The following is a 22,814-nucleotide window of genomic DNA, read 5'->3' on the forward strand; positions in this document are numbered from 1 at the left end:
TCTATTCAAAAAAGAAAATTTGAAAAATAATTTCTGAATGTATCATCTTTATTCATTTTGCAATAATAATAGACTTGAATTTTTTAATTATTTAACCAAACAATGTCTTTATGTAGTTCTCAGCCTTTTTGTGCTTGTCACTAAATTTTTTAGAAAATGTGTCTAGTGAACTTTTTTTGGTTAAAAAGCAAGTTTAATAATATAAGCATGATTTTCAATAATAAATTTACATTACAATAGAAAATATTAACAAATATTCATTATAAATATGTCAAAGTACAGATGGCTAAGCCAAATAACTTATATACTCATAGTATATGGTATATTAAGTGTTACCCACAATTTAAGATCATTTTTACAATTTCAAATCAAATAGACTAAGAATTAAATAAAAATCAACAATTATTTTATCATTTATTTTAATTCTTATGTTTAAATAAATGAAGTGCAATTAGTAAATATTTTTAAAAACTACATCATTTTTCTCATATATATAATTTGTTTGTCAAAAATTTTGTATCTTACACCTCTAGAAATTGAATTTAATTAATTGTTGTTATGTAAATATCAATTTGTTTATGACAATTAATTTGTGCAATAGTGAAAGGTTTTTTAGACTTGAATCTTTTGTAGTAGTATTTTATTATTTTTAGTTATTTGACACTTATATTATTGTTATTTGAGGTTTGTAGGAAATTTGTATATCATCTCAGTAATTTTTTTTTTTTTAGAAAATGTAATTTTTAATTAAACATTTTTATACAATACTTAACAAGTGATTTTTAGAATCTAATTTTATTTACGATACAAAATAAATTAGAGTAATATTTATTTACATATATGCTTATACATCTTCATCCAATTTATATATATTACCTGCAGCACACTTTGTTAAATCAGATTTCTAAAAAACAGAAAAAAATTTAAAATTTATAATATGAAATTGATACTAAAATTAAAAAATATTGGGCCTATTTTTTAATGTATATATACAAGACAATATGTGTTAACCTAATAACACACTAAGTTTACTTATAATGGGGTTTCCCCTCTCAGGAAGCTCCCCAACAAATATTAAACTTCATTTAACCAAACACAATATTGAAAATGCAATTTCTTACTTCATGGAGATGTAGGATTTTTTGGAAAAAAATGTATAGTTGTAAGAACTTATATTTTCAATATATGAACACCTTGCCTCACCATTTTCATCTACACTAAATCACGCGCTCATGTAGCCATAACTATTGGAAAAGAAGTTGTTATTTTTATTGAATCCAGTAGTAATATATTTCGCCGTGGCACTAGTGGTGGTAATTTACTCCTCCAATTGGTGGTACTTCGTAGCCCTAATCTTAATAGTTGAATTGGTGGTGTCATTATTGATAGTAAAGTTGGTGCTAACTTAAGTAGTGTCATTGGTGGGAACTTTAATAATTACATCACTTGTGGTAGCATTAGTGGTATATTGGGTAGTCTTAGTACTGGCATTGGTGGTAGCATGACTAGCATATTTACTTGTTACATTGGTGGCACTACAAGTGGTATTTAGTGATATTGATGGTGCCATTTGTTATGGTGGTCTTATTAGTGTAATTGGTGGCATTGGAAGCAAGTAATCTTAGTAGGAGAATTGGTGGTGGTATTGTTAGTGTTAGTGTTAAAATTCATGCTAACTTAAGCAGTTCCATTGATAGTCATTTTAATTATGGAATTAGGGGTTGTAGAAATGGTGGTAATTGGTTAGTCTTAGTAGTGGCATAGGTGGTAGGATTGCTCGTAGCTTTAGTGGTGGCATCGGTGGTGGCAAGGCTGGTTACTTTAGTGGTAATATTGATGATATAATGGTTAGTCTTAGTAGTGGCATCGGTGGTATTGTTGCTTCTAGCTTTAGTGGTGGCATTGGCGTTGGCATGCCTGGTTGCTTTAGTGGTAGTGTTGGTGGTATATTGGTTAGTCTTAGTAGTGGCATTGGTAGTGGCATTGTTGGTAGCTTACCTGGTGGCATGGCTGGTAGCTTTATTGGTAGCATTGATTGTATATTGGTTAATATTTGTAGTGACAATGGTTGTGGCATAGCTCATAGCTTTAGTTGTGGCACTGGCGGTGCTAGTGGTAGCCACCATACTGGTGGATTTAGTATTGGTGGTGGTAGTTTAGTTATTCCTTGGTGGAACTTACTTAGTAGAATTCGGGGTGCTAATGGTGATATTCGGGGTGCTAGAGGTGATATTGGACTAGTAACAAAATTAAAAATTATGATGATGTTTATGCCGATGTGAAGGTAGATGGTCAACACTCTAAAGCTGATTAATGTCACCAGCAACCCCATTGATATTGACAGCACTACCAACGATGACACACCAATCAAGGTTTTCACCACTACCAATGTTAATACAGCCAACGACACTAATATAATTATATGCATTATCCGTGATCATTCGAGTACCATTAATTTCATCTGTAACATTACTATTTGAAACCACTAGCCAATTTACCGCCGCCTCAACCAATTTTACTACTTCTAAAGTTAGTGCCAATATCACCACCAACACCCCAAATTCTACTAAGTAAGTTGTTTCCACCAAGGCCATAACTAAAACTACCACTGATACTAAATCCACCAGTATCAATGCTACCACCAGCACCTCCAATGCCACAACTAAAGCTATGAGCCATGCCCCCACCATTGCCACTACTATTATTACCCAATATACAACCTATGGTACCAATAATGCTACCAGCTATTCCACCACCAATCGCTAGTTAAGCTACCATCAATGCTACTACCAATGCTACTATTAAGACTAACCAATATACAACCAAAGCTACCACTAAAGCAACCAGCCATACGTCACCAATGCAACATCTAAAGCGACAAGCAACGCCACCACCAATGCCACTACTAAGAGTAACCAATATATCACCAATGCTACGAATAAAGCAACCAGTTATGCCACCACCATTGCCACCACTAAAGCTAATAGCATTGCTATCACCAATGCCACTACTATGACTAACCAATATACCACCAATGCTACCACCTCTAATGCCATAGTTAAAGTGGCCATCAATGGAACTGCTTAAGTTAGCATGAATTTCAACACCAACACCAACAATACTATCACTAATTCCCATACTAAGATTACTACTTCCAATGCCACCAATTGCAGTAATCAGAGCACCACGACCAATGCCGCCATCAATACCACTAAATACCCTTCAATTATTACCACTTCTAGTGCCACCAATGTAACCACTAAAGATGCTAGACATGCTACCACCAATGTCACTACTAAGAAAACTCAATACAACACTAATCGTCCTACCACTAATGCCATTATTAAAGTTGCCACCAATGACACTACTTAAGTTAGCACAACTTGACAAACAATGCCACCACCAATTCAAGTTTTAAGATTAGGACTACTAGTTCCACCAATTGGATGAGTTAATTACCAGCACCAATTCCACCCGGAACAATATTACTAATGGATTGAAGAAAAATAATAACTCCTTTCCCAATAGTTATGGTTGAAAATGGTGAGGCAACGTGTTCATGTATGAAAACTATAAGTTCTTACAATCCTACATTTTTTCCCAAACAAGCCTACATCTCCTTTAAGTAAAAAAAACTCATTTTCAACCATATGTTTGGTGGAATGAAGTTCAACGAGCTTTCTACATCACAAACTCCCAATATAAGTAAACTTAGTGTGTTATTAGGATAACACATAGTACTTAGAGTAGCGTCCCATATATACATTAAAAAATAGACCCAATATAGTTTAAGTTATTTTTCTAATTTTAGTGTCAATTTCATTTTACAAATTTCCATTTTTTTTTCAAGTTTACAGATTTAACAAAGTGTGCTCCATGTATTATATAAATTAATTGACGTACAATCATACATGTAAAAACATATTACTCTAATTTAATTTTTATTGTAAATAAAATGAGATTATAAAAATCACCTGGTAAGCATGGTATAAAAAAAATTAATTTAAAAATTACATTTTCTCAAAAATATTTAATTTTATTTAATGAGATGATATATAAATTTCCTACTAACCTCAACTAACAATAGTATAACTACTACAATAGTAGATTCAAGTCTAAAAAATATTTCACTATAATGCAAAAATTAATTGTCATATTTACATAACAACATTTAATCAAATTCAATTTTATTAGGTTTGGGATATAAAATTTTTGACAAACAAGTTTTACATGTAAGAAAAATGATGCAATTTTTAAAAATATTTAATAATTTTACTTTACTTATTTAAAAATAAGAATTAAAATAAATAATAAAATAATTGTTGATTTTATTTAATTCTTAGTCTATTTTATTTCGAATGTAAAAATAACATTATATATACCATATACAATGAGTATCAATGAGACATATGTACTTTAACATGGTTATAATGAATTTTTTTAAAATTTTCAATTATAATATAATTTTATTATTGATAACCATGCTTATGTTTATAAACTTGATTTTTAATAAAAGGAATACTTACCAAAATACAAACCCATTATTATTGCAAAAGGAATAAAGATTATACGTTCACAAATTATTTTTCGAATTTCTTTTTTTGAATAAAAGTATAAACATTAACTTTAATTCAAAAAAAAATTTAAAAAAAAAAATTAAAACTAGTACTTATTAACCCGAGCACGTTGTAAATTTAAAAAATATCCAAATTATATGGTTAGTAGATTCATTAATTTTACCATATGATATATTTTACAATGATAGTATTTTATTTAATTTGATTACATAATATGTATATTTCGTTAAGTCTTTAATTTGTAAAATATTATATTTCACATAGTTATGGTATAAGTGTTTATTTTTTAAGTCGCTAAGCTATTAAAGTTAGATGAACTAATTATGTTTCTTTGACTTGGTTCTTTGCACCAGGTTGAGAATAAGGTGTGTAAATATTTTCTCAAATGGAGGTACATTCCCATTCTTAGCCTGTCTATGTAAACAATTTATTATATGTTAACCTAAAGTATGTTTAATTGGAATCTCAGTGCCAACTAAGCCCAAGAAGCTATAGAATCACTACAAGGCATGTCCAAATGGGCAGTAACGCGCGGATATGCCACCTTCTCCTTGATCTTCCCGCGTTCACTCAACTAACCTGTAAGAGTGGACAGTACCTAGTATAATTATTGGGCCAAGTTTACTATTTTTTTACATAATTATATATACAATTATATATTCAACAATTACTTGTATGTTCATATCTTACCTAAAAGATCAAAGTAGATTCTCACACTGGAGGTGAATCGAGGAGTCAAAACCTCGCATTCTTCTCCTTGGAGGTCCAAACGAAGATCATTTAAGTGGAAAATTGGTTCTAACATTTGGCGCCGTTTTTGGGAATACGAGATTAAGTTCTGAGATCTGAGATCATGACAATAAGCAATGATGAACAAGACCCTCCTAGGTTTATTAATTAGAAAATGAACCCCCGAAAATAGCCTTTGGTTACCTCTCGAAACTTGGAAGCTAATTTTAATGAAAAAGTCGACATCATCCCTGAACCTGAAGAATAGGGGAAGTTGAAGAAATTGGTGGCTGAGAGGGTTGCTAGACAAAGGGGAAAATAAAAAGAATTGGAAGAAGTAGAGCAAGTGAAATATAAAAAATGGGAGCCGATGTTTTTAAACTCAAAGTGATAAAGCTACGAAGCGAAGAGTAAGAATTTGCGGTAAAAGTGCTACGATCCTCACTAGAAGAAACTGAAGAGGCTGAGATTTCTCAAAAAGAGAAATGAGCCCATGTTGAGGATGATGAGTCCACAGACTCTGACTCACACCATGGGGAGAAGGTGGACGACGGTCATATTGACTTTGGACTCCAAAAAGGTCGAAGAGGAAGACGTATCTCGAAAAGGTTGGAGAAAACCTTATTTGGGGACAGAACGATTAGTCGTGAACCGGTGGTTCTTGAAGAGGTTGAAGCCTATCGACCCCCACCGGGTGAAGAAAAAAAATTCCAGAAGATGACTAAGTTAAACGGGAGGGGAGATCTCGAAGACCATTATGACAAATATGAGTTGTAGATGACTGGCATGAGTCACAACCAGACAATGCTATGTATGATTTTAGTAGTATCTGAAGGGGGGGCATTACTCACACATATGCCGAAAATGACACTGAAACCATCATATACTGCATGCAATGGATGAGCGAGTCTCTAGGCGACTACTTTTCCAAACTCAAGAAGGAAGCTGGTATGATCAATAATTTGAATAAGAATAAAGATATGGTATATCTGACCACTGGTCTGGACCCGATCAAAGGTAAAAGGCTCATGTCGTCTCTTTATGATTATCCCTAAAGTGCATGAATGATATATATTTAAGTGGTGAGAACATTCAAAGGAAGATGGAGATTTTTGAGGGACACAAGGAGCCCCAAAGAGATAACCGTAACTGACAGTCATACCGCTACGAATACTCACGAGAATCCAACAAAGACTAAAGAAATGATCATAGGGTTATTGATAAGAAGAAAATATATCGAGACTCAGAAAGGAGAAGGAATAGAGAATTAACTGTGTTTACGCCACTTAACGCGCTGATCTTCAAATTTTTTTATGAAATCAAAGGCGAACCAGACTTAATCCAACCAGCCAAAATGAAGAATGGCGATAAGTACTATGACGACCATCAGGATTATGTGGCATAATATTGATGAATGTTTTTACTTGAAGAGGTCGATTGAAAAAATGATCAAGGCTGGAGAACTCAATGAATTTGTAAAAGTTTTGAGTCAAGGAACAAAGTACCCGAAGAGAGATATCGGGAAGAGGTGAAGATGATTCCGGGAGACAGCACACTCGGACCTAAAAGTAAAAATTCCAGGAAATGGTACGCTCGTGAAGTTTATATTTAATACTAGTGCATCCCTACTAGACAGACTATGTCTCTTTTCTTAATCAAAGAGGAACTACGAGAATGTCATATACCCACATACATATTCGTTGATAATCCACCCTGTCATCAGGAAAAAGAAGATATGGAAAGCTTTAGTGGACAGAAGAAGTTCGGTCAATATCTTATTTTATCGGACGTATACCAAGATGAACCTAGTCGGACAACAGATGGAGCCATGCCATGAGGCACCTCTTGAGTTTTTTGGCAAACAACATATACCTTGCAAATGTATGATTATTTTACCTATTTTTATCGGTATTATATCCATATATATAATCACATGGCCTTTAGACACATCAATCACCTACTTAAGCATGTTCTGCAACCAAATATGTTGTGTGGTTGTTGTCGTTGCTGCCATGAATTCGGCATCGCACGAAGACAAAGCAACACATCTCTATTCCTCCAACATTCATTTGATGAATTTTTATTCAAGTAGAATGCCATATGAGATGTAATTTTTTTTCATCCACACTTCATGCACGATCACTATCCGAGTAGCCACTTACCATATAATTCCCAGCTCCTTGTACATATACCCATAAACCATCCATATATAGGAGTTTCCTTGATGTTGTGTAAAATCTTCTACAAAATGTTGTAATGTAACTTAGCAGGCCTATTCATTTACCTTCTTTAAATCCCCATATAATATGAAATATATGGAAGGGTATGTATAAGGTACCTTAACTCGTCAATGATACTTTTGTATAAGGTGGAATCCACTAATTTACCACCTTCATCATTTTCTATATGAACTTTAGAATCTATATGATACTATTTGTTTTATAAGTTAGAATGTTCGCCTTCTTTAAGATCTTTTTTCCTTAAGCTATTTTCCTGATCCCTGTGAACCTTTTTTCGGTTTACCTCCAAACCAAGGTGGTATGCCCGTTTCTGTTAAGCACCCATGTCAAACTCACTTTCCATCTGCTTCTTAAACTTCAAAATGTTTCCAATACTAGATTTCAGACATATGTTTAGTTTATAAGATAAAGTACTACTACTACTTGCACCAACAAATCAGGATCTTTTGTGAGCCTTTGTTGGGCTAGTCGTTACCCAAGTTGGCTGCATTTTGGACAATAGGCTTCAGCTTATTTCGGACTCGGAATTGGGACTTGACCTGATTTTCGAAAAGGGCTTCGGATTTTATCAGGGTTTTCACATATGGTATTAGAGCCGACTTTTGAAAGCTTGCTTCGTCAAGTTGCCGGAGGTGGGGACACGAAGGCTGGGGGTATTATCCCACAATGGTAAGAGATGCGAAGGTGGGGACACGAAGCCAACCGGTATTATCCCATAATGGCTAGAGAGGTACGATCTTGGTCCTATGGGCTGTCTGTTCAGGCCTGACGAGGACGTTAGAAGTTTAAGTGGGGGAGTTTCTAACACCTCAGTCCCACATCGAGGAGAGTTGGGACTTATGTTTAGTTTATAAGACAAAGAACTACTACTACTTGCACCAACAAATCATGATCTTTTGGGGCCTGTGATGGGGTAGTCATTACCCAAGTTGGCTGCATTTGGGACGGTAGGCTTCAACTTATTTCAGACTCGAAATCGAGATTTGACCCAGTTTTCGAAAAGGGCCCATAATTTGACCCGGGTTTTCACGTAGATACATAGAGCGCAAATATGATGCTCTAGGTGATTGGAAAAGTCAGTAGATCACTTTTAACAACCGTATATCTTATGCTCTTCATTCTTCTTTTCAAAACCAATGGGTTTAGTCACGTATACTTCCTTCAATTAACCCTGTATTGCAGCTATCGCCAAATGATGCACTGGCCAACCCTGTTTTATAGCTGACCAATGGGGTTACATCCAATTGATGCACAAGCCAACCCAATTTTGTTGCTAACACCAAAAATAATCTCAAAGTTTCTAACCAAGTTACAAGCACATATACTTCATTGTAAGCAATCCCCAACTTCTAAACATAGCGACTCACCAGGAGTCTAACCTCGTAGTTTCCTATATCATTATTTTCATTCTTCTTGATCTTTTACACCAACTTTAGACTGATAGGTTTACATCCAAAATGGCAGTTCTGTTAGCTCCCATGTCATGTTCTTCTTGATTGCGTGAGTCTTAATTTTTATAGCTTCATTATATTCACAAAAAAACTATGCTTGTATGAATTTCTTTAGTTATACGAAGCCCATCAGAAGTAGTTCATTTGAAATCTCGATTTCTTCGGTGCCATAATAATCCTCACTTAGCAATAGAAAATTTTTGGCTTCGCTGGAGTTTCTTCATACTTTAGAGTCATATCCCATATTTTTATTCTTCAGAAATGAATTAGTCAAAGAGTTCAATGTATGAGGTGACAATATCTCCGTCTCATTATCTTTATATGTGTAATTTTTTGAATCAATAATGACGAATGTGTCAAAGAAACGATTAACTAGCATCTCAGAATACTACGAGTTCCATCCTTTTTCTTCCTCAAATATAACATCTCAACTGACATATAGCATTCCCGTATTTGGGCTCTATAACCCGTGAGCCTTTGTTCTAGGTTCCTTTCTAATATAAATCATAGTCACACTTCTGCCATCAAGTTTTTCCATATAAACATTCGAAATCTTGACAAGTGCTAAACATATGAAAATATGTACATGATCAAATTTAGGTTTAGTACATGTCTAGGCTTCATAAGAAGTCTCTTCAGTCAAGGCCTTTGTTGGTAGATGGTTTAAAACATTAACCAAATTCCTCACAGCCTATCCCCATATTATAGATAATATATTTTTCTCTTTTACAAAACTCCTAATCATTGCGATTACTATCCTATTTTGCCTTCCTATGACCCCATTTTGTTTTGGAGTTTAGGGTGTAGTCAAATGTCTCTTTATACCATCTCTTACACAAAGTCTTCAATGTCATTCGATGTGAACTCCTTATACATGTCCGTCGTTAATGTTTGAATCATATTATTTTCTTCCTTTTCATCAAGTACGCACTTCTAGTGCATGATCCTTAGTTTTTAATATAAAAACCCGCATTGCACGATTGTAATCATCGACCATAAAAAATACATACCTATTTCTGGCAAAAATTGGTGGTGATATCAGGCCACATAAATCATCATGTATCAGTTCTACTTCATTCCTGCCATAAATCCTGAATGTACGTGAATGATCTGATAATTGCACTATTTAATGACAATTTTGTACAATATGTTTACCGACCTATGCACCTATGATAAAAATTTACAACAATTATCATAAACCCATAAGTACTATCTGGTTAGCACCACTTTGCTGCCTTCATCTAATAATTTCCCTAAGTTATAATATTGTTACACATCGTTGGAATGAAATATACCTCTATAAGTGTGTGTTCATCTCCATATTTACTTGAATCTGATTACACATTTTCCTTCAATATTGAAAATAGGTCCGTCACCAAAATGATCCTTTTCAATATTGGTCACATTTAATTTGCTGATTTTTTCACGACGCCCAATCTTGTGAATACTGGAGGTGCTATCCAAGTTCCACATATTTATGTCTGACTCGATTTCTCCCTTATGGACAAAACTTGGAACACCCTTCCCTTTATTTAATAATACAATATCACCTCCGTTTTGATCACATCTAGTCAACAATGAAGTGGGTTCATCATCTTTGAATTGGTTGAGGTTGGACTCAAGCTCCTTACTTTTCTCATTTTAAAGTCATGCTTTCACGCGCTCTGCTGCATAGTGGCCATACATATTTTAAGTAAAAAACTTCATCATATTACTGTCACGAGTCGTGTTAAGACTTTTGTTGTTTCCTTCATTCTTACTTTATTATTATTGATAACCTCTGTAAACTCTGCTATTTCGAGGGTTGTTTCTTCCGCTCTTATGGAATCTATGCCCACTTCTAGATTTTTGATTATGGAATGGTGTCACCCCAATAATGTTTGTCCTCTTTACAAATTCTTCTTTTGTTAGAACATTTTTTCCGCATGCACTCTCAGACTTTCCATTCATCCTCTCTGGAACAGCTTTGAAATGACCCACCACTTCCTCAATTTTCAATACTTTCATATCTCCAAATTACTTACCATTTTATGCTATTTAGAGAAACTTATCAGGTACAACTCGTAAGATCTTTCTAAATTCACTCGATTCTTCCATTGTTTCTCTAAGTACCCGTATGTTGATCAATATTCCATTGTAATCACATATGTGTATTTGTAATTGGGTTTATTAGTTGAGTTGTACTTTTCAAGTAACTTGTATTTTTTAAGGTGCACAATTGTTATTAGTGAGTAGGAAGTTTGGGAAAAGAGGACTTAGGGAATTAGTGTGCTATAAAAGGTTGTAATTAAATAGTATAAGTTGCGGAGATAATTTCATTAACGTAACACGGTTATGAGCAAGTTACTATCGGTGATAAGTTTTTGAATCTTATGATCGTAATTTGAATCTTGTGATCGTATCAATTCAGTGACTAATGATATATTCTCTTTGAAAATACAACAACGTAGCCCATTAGGCAACAGGGTCCAACTTGCCTAAATTTTACTGTTTTGTTTTATTTGTTGTTACTTATATTCTGGTTGCATAACGATCCACTGCTCTTTGAAAGCATATAATTAATAGACCGTAATAAAATGTTTTCTCGACAGATTGTCAATTATGTGATAATATTTGACAATCGATGTTAGCCAGAAATAACATTTATTCACCCATCTAAGTGTGCATTTAATATAGAGGTGAAGACAAAATATACCATATAAATGAATAGTGAATGAAAATAAGAATGGAATATTTTACAATCAAATAAATTTAAAAGTATATTACCTACATGAATAGAGAACACTGGTGAAGCTTGGAATGTAAATTTCCCGAGCATTTTCTCATTGTCTATAGAAACATTTGATAACATATGTAAGAAATTTTGGAAAAAAATGTTTAAAATCAGTTTAATAAACTAAAAAAATTGGATTAGTTTATTACAAGGTAATGTTTTTGAGGTGGTTTATAACACCCCAATCAACTAAGTTTTGAATCACATTCAATCCATATCTTAAAAACAAAATTATATATGAATCAAGATTAATTTTTCATAAGGGAATTGTCTAAAAGAGGATAAATAACTTGATAGTATTCACACACAAAACTAATGTAACTATATATGGCCACACCACAATTGTAGGCATATTATTAATCTAGTTTTGAACATTATCCATAGAATGAATTCAATACATAAGTTTAGGCATGGCTTATCCTTAATAATTCACATAATTAATTTCAGCCATGAATTTCCTTTACTTAATAAAAAAATTGAGAAAAATCTACAAAGTACTAGGTTGTACAATTTGATGGTTTCTATAAACTTTAGTTTATTAAAAAAATCCATTATAACCATTACAACATGACAAACACCAAGAAGCAAAAACTTAAAATTGGTATCATCTAGATGTGGAACCTCATATGTTTAGTAAATATAAGAAATTAAGTATTACAAAAGTTTCATAACTATATATAAAAAGTGGTGATTACTTTCAATTCTCACTAACTCATATAATAAGCTAGGTTCTTATAAATGTTCTTATTACCTGACTTCTAGATCAAGATAGGAAAACATATACCTTCTAAAGGTAAAATTAGTGTTGAGGGAACACAAAATTATTAGTGCATCAATGAACAACTTTTAAAGAATTACAAGATTATATTGTAATTCACACTTAATAAGACACGTTTATCAATATATAAGATGTAAACAAACGTGGGATTTATCACAAAATTGGGTAATGATGGTAGTTGTGCTGCACAAGCCATTTAGGGGAGGATTAGTGTATTGAAATGAAGATTTTTTACAGCCGGGTTAAAATGAGGCTCCATATACAGGAGAAAACCATATTGTGAAAAAATTTAGGGTTTTGAGTTGCTTGTTGGAATTAGATGTTAGGTTCAATTTAAAATGTAGTGGGTTTAGATTAAGATTATGTAAGTATACTGATAAGAATTAGGATGTGTTATAAGTTGGGCACTTTTGTGATGTTATTGGCCCATTCAGGAAAAAAGAACAAATAAATTTACCTACACTTCTATGTACACTCAATTCTTGTATTTTTAAACTTACAATTTCCTTAGCAAGATTTTTTCATCATCTATTTATATTATAATTTATACTCTCTATTCTATATTTTATTTATTTATAATTTTTTTAATATTAAATTATTATATTTTCACATATTAAAATTATTGATGTATTTTTTCATTTACTGTAATATAATTTTAATTATTGAGGTTAACATTGGTAATAGTAACTAAAATTATATTTCATTATTATTCAAGACTGCAATTTTCAAAATTATTTATACTTGTGCATGTTTGTATTAAATAAAATTGTTGATTATAATTTTGTATTTTCATACCGTGATGATCTTCGTCTCCAAATTCTAATTATTTATATTTACTGGAATACATTTAATAGAATTTTAAATTTAATGTAACAACTAATTTGATAGAATTTTCCATAAATCTGACAACTTTTTTCTTTCTTGTTTTTTAAGCAAAAAATAATTTGTTACGTTTAAAAAAACTATATTCCTTAAGTTATAAGGATAAAATAAATTTTTATATTTACCTGAAAAAATTGAAGATATTTATTTTATTTACATCTAAGTACGGATCTGTAAAAATATTAATATTTGTTTAAAAACTAGTCATTATAATATTTATTTATTTAAAAAATTTACTTTGATATTAAAATTTGAAGATTTTAATGTTGAAAATTTGTTCATATATATATAATTATAATTTGATGTAGTGTTATAGCTAAAATTTGGTAGTGCATCTTCCCCCTGAAGAGGGTCATTTTTGTTCAAATTCGGGAAAAAATAAATAATTATGTTTTAAGGTGCAAAGTATGTGTAGTTTAAGAAAAAGAAGCTTGCCTTGCTTGGAAAGGGCTTGGCCATGGAAAAAAGGCTTGTCCTCACCAAGGAAAATATGGAATCCCCAGGAGAAGGAAAACATGGGATTCTCCATAATTTTGAGAAGATGATAAGAGATATTTACTCATATAATTTTAGTAGGTACTTTTTAAAGAATTTCTTCATTGAATAGGTAGAGGTGGATTTCCATAAGGGCAAAGGCCACTAAAGATACACTTCATGTTGAAGGCCTCCTGATATGTGTCCTCATTGGGGATGTGTGATTAATTTTAGTGTGTGATTTGAGAATTCATTTTTTAATATAAATGGATGTATTTTTTGGAGGACTTATGAGTAATCCTTCACTTTGCATTCAAAAACTTGGGATCACTTGTTGTGTTATCTGGAAGGGGCTTCACATTGGGGATAAAGATTTGCGTCACAGTTGGGGGAAAAAATGGTTATACGTGTGTTGATAGATAAAGGAAATAACTGGTAGTAGAATGTTATCAATGGCAAGGGAGAAGCATGATTGTTAAAGTCCTGCGATTATAGAAGGTTACTAGGCCATTGCGGTTGGTCCCATAATTGGACATTCCTAAAGTTAGTAGAATAATGTTTTCAGACTATAAGAAAAACTACTTCCTAGAACGGTTTTGCACGGTTGTCTGCCACTAAAATTTTTTATCGTTTATCGAGGCGCCGTGTGATTGAACTCAGATAATGGTTACCTAAATGACATGGTGTGACTAATGGTTATTTCAATAGCCAAGAAATAAGAGGGAAAGTAGAAAAATGCAAAGGGAGAGTTGGGATAATTTTCGCATATCCATTTTTCAAAACAACACAACCATATAAAGAAAGAAACTACTATTGCTCCAAATAACTAGGGAACTACTGGAAACGTGGGCATCCCCATTATTTCATTTATTTTAGTAACAACCAAGACTAACCCAAACTAATTCAAAACACTGCATAGCCAACTTAATGCATATAACAATCCACCCCACTTGAAGACACCTTGCCTCAAGGTGAAATTGTGGAAAAATGTGAGTAAAATGCCACTTGTTCTCCCAGGTTGTGTTTTCAGGAGTCTGTCCCTCCCATTGCACTAGGATCTCCATCTTAGGGCGATACTTTCCTCTCTGCACAACCCTCTCCTCCAAGATATGTTCTGGCTGAAGTTCTGCCGTTGACTTACTAGGTTCGCTAATGAACAACGGGAACGGTTCCGGAATAGAAACTTCACTCTTCCGTAAGAGACTCACATGAAACATGTTATGAACCAAGGATCCCTGACGTAACTCAAGTCGATACACAACAGACCCCAAGTTAGCAAGAATTTTGTAAGGACTAAAAAACCTCGGACTTAACTTGGCCAAAGATCGAGAAACCATTCTTGACTCTCTATACGGCTGCAATTTAACATAAACATAATCTCCTACCTCATATGCTAACTCTCTTCCGTGACGGTCTGCAAACTGCTTCATTCGGTTCTGGGCGTCCAGAAGATTGGTGCGGAGAGTTTTAAGCAACAAATCCATGTCTTGGAGATAATCATCTACAGCTTGCACCTGAGTTGTACCCGGAATATACGACAAAAGTCTGAGGGAAATCGACCATACACAACCTGAAAAGGAGTGAGCTTGGTGGACGTATGGGTCAAGGTATTATAGCTATATTCAGCCCAGGCTAACCAATCCTCCCATTTCTTCAGCTTTTCAGACACAAAACAACGCAAGTACTATTCCAAAATCCGGTTAACAACTTCTGTTTGCCCATTCGATTGCGGGTGGTAGCTCGAACTCATCTAGAAAATGGTACCCTATAACTTAAAGAGAGCCTGCCAAAAAGAACTGATGAAGACCTTATCAAGATCACTTACAATAGTTAAAGGAACACCATATAAATGAAAAATGTTAGAAATAAATTCCTGAGCAACGCTGGAGGCTGTAAACGGGTGCCGAATAGGAACAAAATATGCATATTTAGAAAGACGATCGACAACCAACATGACTACTGAAAACCCATTGGAGATCGGAAATTCTTCCACATAATCTATGCTAACATCATTCCAAATCCTTTCAGGTACTGGAAGAGGCTGCAGCAACCCAGCAGGTCGCATACTATCTATATTCGCTCATTGACAAGGATGACATTCCAAATGTAATGTTTCATATAATCCTCCATGCCCGACCACTAGAAATTTTGTTTCACCTTGGCAAGCATTTTATGAAATCCGAAATGGCCGCCTTCGGTTGAAGAGTGACACATAGACATCATAGTAGGTAAGAGGGGAGATTTTGAGCTCAACAAAATAGCACAATCTTTAAAGGAAACACCATCATGGTTCATGAGGTTCCCTCATACTGTGTGAGGAATAGATGAACAGATTTGAATAAAATGGGTCAGTATGGAACTCAGCTTGAATGTCTGCCCAGATGGTGGAACAAGGGTGTGAAACACCGAGGAAATGACACTCAGACTAACGAGAGAGTGCATCCGCCACTCAATTGAGACCCCCACTCTTATATTCAATTCCGTAATCGAAATCCAGCAACTTGTGTAACCACCTAGACTAAGCAGGATTGTTGATCCGTTAATCCAACAAGTATTTGAGATTAACATGATCATTTTTCACCACAAATGGCTAACCCAATAAATAATGATGCCACTTTCGAACTGCCTTCAAGATAGCTAGCATTTCCTTCTCATATATGGACCAAGACAATATGATGGCCTTTAGAGGAGCACTAAAATAAGCCAATGACCTTCCTCACTGAGTGAGAACGGCCCCAATGCCCACCCCACTTGCACCACACTCCCCCGGGAACGGGTGTGCCCAATCAGGTAAGGCTAATGTAGGGGAAGTTGTCAAAGCCAGCTTTAAGGTTTGGAACGCCGTCTCCGCCTATTCATCCCAAATTAAGGGGCCTTTTTCTACTAATTTGTGCAAAAGATCTGCAATACTTCCGAATCCCCAGATAAATTTTCGGTAATAACCAACCTGAGGAACCCACGATCCCCTTTGGCATTAGTTGGAGTCGGCCATGAACGGATAACCTAAATTTTTGTAGTTTCAACCGCAAAACTCCCCAATGAAATAACGTGGCCTAGATAATTAACTTGTTCAACTCCAAAATAACATTTTGAAAACTTGGCAAAGAGATGGTTAGAACATAATAAGCTCAGAACTGTACGCAGATGACCAAGGTGTTCCTTCAAAGATTTTAATAAAAAAGAATGTCATCAAAGAAGACCAAAATAAACTTACGTAGGTGTGGCCGGAAGATGTCATTCATCAAGCATTAAAAAGTGGTCGGCGCATTGGTCAGGCTAAAAGGAATAACAATGAATTCATATTCACCATCATGCGTACTAAATACCATCTTAAAAATGTCTGACTCATTAACCCGAATTTGGTGGTAGCCGTAACGAAGATCTAGCTTAGAGAAAATAGTGGCACCATGTAATTCGTCTAGGAGCTCATCAATCACAGGGATCGGGTATTTATCCTTAACAATAATATCATTTAAAGCCTTATAGTCAACACAGAAATGCCACGTGCCATCATATTTTTTTACTAACAAGATTGGCGATAAAAATGGACTTTGGCTGGGGCGGATCAATCCCTTCTGCAATAACTCCGTGACCTGTTTCACGATTTTCGCCTTTTGTAAGTAAGGTTGATGGTATGGTCTGGAATTCACGGGTTTGGATCCCGGCATTAGAGGAATGTGGTGATCATGGAAATGCTGTGGAGGCAAGCCTTCTGGCTCTCAAAAGATCTGCTCATATTCAGTTAACACCCATTGAACCTATGGACAAGGGCTGGAGCAATTAGGAGGTTCCGCGTCCATGGGGGAAACATGAAGAAGTAAGGAAAATTCTTGGATTTCCATTAATTTGTTTGGTTTCAAGGCAGTCAGTTATGCACCTTGCAACACTTGTAATTTGTGTGTTGTACCATCTTGGCTGAAACCAAGTTTAAAATTTTGGAAATCGATTTTGATAGGGTCCAATGTCTTCAACCACTGAACACCTAAGACAAGTGGACAAGCTGCAATAGGTAGAATAAAGAAATTGGTGGTTACCTTGTAGTCCTGAATGAGAATTGTAAGTCCTGTAACTCGACCCACGTAAGACAACTTCTCACGATTTGCTACGACTACCTCTAACTTGACCGTCGTGTCCACCATTAGCCCAAATCGCTCCACCACTGACTGCTCGATAAAATTTTGTGTGCTCCCCCCATCAATCAAAACCACCACATATTTTTACCAATCTTTCCAGTTAGTCGCAAAGTTTGAGGCAAAATGGAACCTAAAATTGAATGAAAAGAGATCTCAGCATGACTCGTGTGAGAAGACACATCTATAGCCTCTTCTTCTCTATTGGTACTATCCTCAACATTCCCTACTTCGCTGATCATGAATAATTGAGGCTTCATACATTTATCACCTGACATATATCGTTCATCACAGTAATAATATAACCCCTTTCTTGACGTTCTTTGGCCTCAGCCACTGATAAACGGCATACTGGGCTTGGGGTGGGTAGAGCCAAATGTTGAGATGGCGGTGGGCCTAAAAGTCCAGCGACGGGCGATATTGAAGAAGGAGGCCGGATACTAGGAACTCGAATAGAAGAAGGGAACCGTTGGTGCAAGCCCAACTTCTCCTCAACCAGCCGTGCCAATCCCATTAAATCCACGACATTGCGCTGTTTCTTGAGCTTCATTTCTAAGCAAATATTTTCTTTCAGGCCACCCACAAAACAACCCAGCAGGAATGACTCTGGATGGTGTTCAATGCGATATGATAACCGTTCAAAAGACTCAACATAAGTCATAAAGGTAGTATTTTGTTTGAGCCGATGTAAGGACTCTGAAGGATCATCATACTCGGTCGGCCCAAACCTAATCATCGGCCCACGTGTCTTCGCAAACCATAGGTACCACTGTAAGGAGATGCCGTCAAGATGAAACAAAGCCAAGCTGATGCGGTCACCATCTATTATGGTTTGGAATGCAAAATATTATTCAGCCTGGTAAACCTACCCCGTAGGATCATCACCACTTAATCAGGGAAAATGGAGCTTCAGGTAAGGTTTTGTTTCCTTCCCAATGATATTACCTTGGCCGAACCCAGAAGGTGAGGCTATATCCTTCTCTTTAATGTCCTGGACATCAGTCATCAATTGGTGGAACATAGTAGTTAGTTTTTCAAGCGCCTCATTAGTACTTTGCTGGAAATATTCAAAAGATTGTTTACGTGTCTCCATCGAATCAGGACCCCTCTGATACCACTGATATGGTGGCACTAACGACTGTTCCAATAGCCAAGAAATAAGAGAGAAAGTAGAAGAATATTGAGGGAGACTTGGGACAATTTTGTCATATCTATTTCAATGCTTTTCCCAAAATAAATTGGACTTTGATGTAAAATTCGTAGGCTGTCTTCCAGGCCTGATTTTGGGCTGCTACAACTCGATACTTGATGTTGGACTACTTCTAAACCGTAGATAATTCTATTAGCTTCGCATGGGCTGTAAGATCTCCCAATTCTGTTTTCTAGAACTCAAGTTAAGGCCCAAACAGTGATGTATGCGCGTGCAACCCAATAAATCCGAATTTCCTTATCATTTAAGTCCAAATATGCCCAATTCCATCTAAAGTTGGGAATTCTTTATTAGCCCTAGTGGACGAGTAAGGTCTCGTGAGGGTCTATAGTGAATGTACCCACAAAATTCACTTAACCAATGAAATGTGCACTACATGAATGCACCTAAATGATCTACAATACAAAGGATCTCAAATATATAGTTTATACCAAGTCAGATATTACCTTTAGAATATGTAACAAATTTAGATACATCACACTCACACCACAATATCACCACATAACGAACACAAGTACATATGTATTTATGTGCACTTAGATTAACAACATGCTCTCTACTGAACCAAGAACAAAGGATTTATTTGTCTACTTTATTGATACGATACTACTATATAACTATATATGGTTTTTTATGCTCAGCCTAAGGTTAGGTGGCTCCTTAGCGCAAGTGAGTTATGACCGCCATAGGAATTCACAAGCTCGGTCTAATGGTTGGGTGGCTCCTCAGTGTAAGTGAGTTATGACCACCAAAAGACTTTGCAAACCATATTGTATACTCATAAATATTTAAGTGGCTTATTTACCTATGCAATGGTCGAGATCCCTAAAGATTTATGCACTAATACCCACATAGCGAGTGTTGGATGAGCAATCCCAAACCATAAAGGGCTTGCAGTTACTAGGCACAAAGTCCCCTCAGACTTAATTACTCGAGTATTAAGTCTTTTAAAGACATGTACACCCCACTACTTCCCTCAAACTTAAGCATTTACATACGAAGCTCAAAAGGGAATAGTCAAAATTCTAATAATCAACAAGCGGCTACCCCTCAAGAAATAAGGATATCTGAATATTAGTTATAGAGCATAATGAAGTCGTGTCAAGAAATAAATTTTGCACTTGAGACACTACACATGTAACATCATTAAAACGTGATCTTAGAAAGAACTAGTAAAAAACAAGCTACACATATTATCTTCATCGGTCACTGACTTACTACTACCCAAATGTGATCATGATATAACATGCAATGGAATGCACCTACCTCGTACAATGAAATTATTTTGTTTAATTTGTTTATTTGTTTATTTTTTTTACAACTAATACATCACCATATAACTCACACACACATAAATACACCCCCAAATTAGCATATTTCTTGTCCTAAAGAAACAACAAACTTCATCCCATAATTACATATAAATATTCTACTATACAATAAAGACCATACAGAATGAAAGAAAAACAAGAAGATTCCCATTACGAAGATCACGGTAGAGATGGTGGGATGAAACCCACATGTGCGAAATAAACATCCAATTTGAAGTAGCAGAGCCTCTTGGTTGATCAAATGACACATAATTTCTCATGCTCAAACCAGATGTTTTCACTCGCTGTTTCAAAACCCCACTCTATGTTCCTTTTTTTATTTTGTTATTTTTACTTATACATAGTATCCTAAGAAAAAAAATATGAATAAAAAAATAAATGTATATAATATTTTACATATTAATTATATATATACATATATAAATATTCAAAGAAGTCTACATAATATATGTATTAGTAAACTAGTAAATAATGTACAAATATATATAAAAGTAATTAAATAATAATAATAATAATAATAATAATAATAATAATAATAATAATAATAATAATCTAAGAATAATAAAACTAATAAATAATGTACATAATATATATATAAACAAGTAACATAAATAATGTACATACAACTTTTTTTAAAAGAACAAGAGATCAATGCCTTTAGAATGGGGTCAAGCCCTTGAGAATGCTTCTGTTTAGCTCAAGCCCTTGAGAATGCTGGTAAAGGCCTTGAGAATGCTTCTATTTTGCTCAAGCCCTTGAGAATGCTGATAAAGGCCTTGAGAATGCTGCTGATTTTATAAATCACTAAATTTCCTTTCATCTGCACAATCCAACAACTTAATATTAATAGATATACATTACTATGGTTAATTTATGACTATAATTTGACAATTAACATCTTAGGTTATCTCGAAAGCAACACTTCTTTAATGTCATTAGCTTGACTTGTACATGCAATTAATATTATCAATGTGATGAAAAATCTAATAAATGCACAGACCTACGAATCATTAATATAATTATAATGTGCAAACATACCTTTGATCCATAAAAATATAAGAAAATTTTTATGATCCTCACTTGCATAAAAGACTTCAAAAAAACAAAATAACTAGAAAAGTCGTCAGAATAATCATATTTAGTGCGACTTATAAACTCCTCCCAATTGGATCTTTATTTTTATGAGCAAGACTTTTAATTTTATTAATCTTAAATTCGTCCTCATTTTAATTGGATACTCATCACTTTTTACCTCGTCTACCAATTTTTTAAGCTCAATAACATTCTCTTAAGTAACTGACCGATATGCCAAGTTCTACTTGACCTTCATCGGTTCAAGTCAACTCACGACTAAGAGTGGCAATACCTAGTATAAAGATTGGTTCAAGTTTGCTATTTTGATACACAATCATATATACAATTACTAAGTTCTTCAACTCTTACAATTTCCTTTAATTTTTGTTTTTTCTAAACTAGGTTTTTAGTATGATTTTAGTTTTCATTTTTGCTATGTAGCCCGCTCTACAAAGGCTCCAAGATGCTAGGTATGTTTCATTTATTTGAAAGTCCTGGTAAATAAGCTGCTTTACAAGATAATTTGTGGTATATATCATTTGCTCTTCTGATCCATTTATATATGTTGAAATCTCTATATATTTGTGTGCATATATTTATTATTTTTAAATTTTTATTTCAGTAATATTTTCTCAATTTTGTATGTCACTCCACTTAATTTGTAAATTGAAATTTTTATAATCTTGTGTAAATTAAATTTTGGTGGTGCTTTTGTTTCTATATGGATTAAATCATCATACATATTGAATTGAATAATCAATAAATATAGAGTATTTATTTAGTTTGTACCAAGTCGATATTTTTAGGTGAAGGGCAGGTTCAGATACAACATGAGCAACAACAAAATATGGGATTTCAGGGTCTCAATCCACATGTTGTTGCTGACCAGTTTGCGGGAATACGTGGCCTTGGAGCTTTAATGGGTGGTGTTGGTGGAGGCCCATTTATGGGTCAACCTCTATGCATTATGCTCTGGTAGGTTTGTTTTGGTAATTTGATTTGTCATTATTTCCTATAGTTATATTAGGTTTTTTTGGTATGTCAACAGTTATAGTTCATTTCGTTTGTTTTATTGTTGGTATTGGTATGATCATATGTTTAGTGTTGTATACATGGTTTTTAAAAGTTTTAACACTGGTGTGTGATACTCAAGAAATATTTTTAA

The 22,814-nt window shown here is 34.4% G+C and overlaps 1 protein-coding gene across 1 annotated transcript; it reads right to left on the reverse strand.

Annotated features, from left to right (window-relative positions):
- Positions 1-2,834: 2,834 nt before the first annotated feature.
- Positions 2,835-15,969, reverse strand: LOC141666109 (uncharacterized). The gene is made up of 4 exons (XM_074472108.1): positions 15,730-15,969; positions 14,865-15,418; positions 3,030-3,220; positions 2,835-2,902 (listed from the first exon to the last, which is right to left on the reverse strand). The coding sequence occupies exons 1-4, from the start codon at positions 15,967-15,969 to the stop codon at positions 2,835-2,837; spliced, it is 1,053 nt and encodes a 350-aa protein (XP_074328209.1).
- Positions 15,970-22,814: the final 6,845 nt, after the last annotated feature.

This window comes from Apium graveolens, chromosome 6, assembly GCF_009905375.1.
Source record: "Apium graveolens cultivar Ventura chromosome 6, ASM990537v1, whole genome shotgun sequence".
Taxonomy (NCBI): Eukaryota; Viridiplantae; Streptophyta; class Magnoliopsida; order Apiales; family Apiaceae; genus Apium; species Apium graveolens.

What these genes read in the sequence shown, in the direction of transcription:
- LOC141666109 (XM_074472108.1), bottom strand. Translation starts at nt 15,969, where the DNA reads ATGCGACCTGCTGGGTTGCTGCAGCCTCTTCCAGTACCTGAAAGGATT. An exon ending in ATGGTGTTCCTTTAACTATT is followed by an intron (nt 15,419 to 15,729) that starts GTAAGTGATCTT and finishes GGTACAACTCAG; the next exon opens with GTGCAAGCTGTAGATGATTA. An exon ending in TAGAGGTGGTAGCATTGGTG is followed by an intron (nt 2,903 to 3,029) that starts GTATATTGGTTA and finishes TACTCTTAGTAG; the next exon opens with TGGCATTGGTGGTGGCGTTG.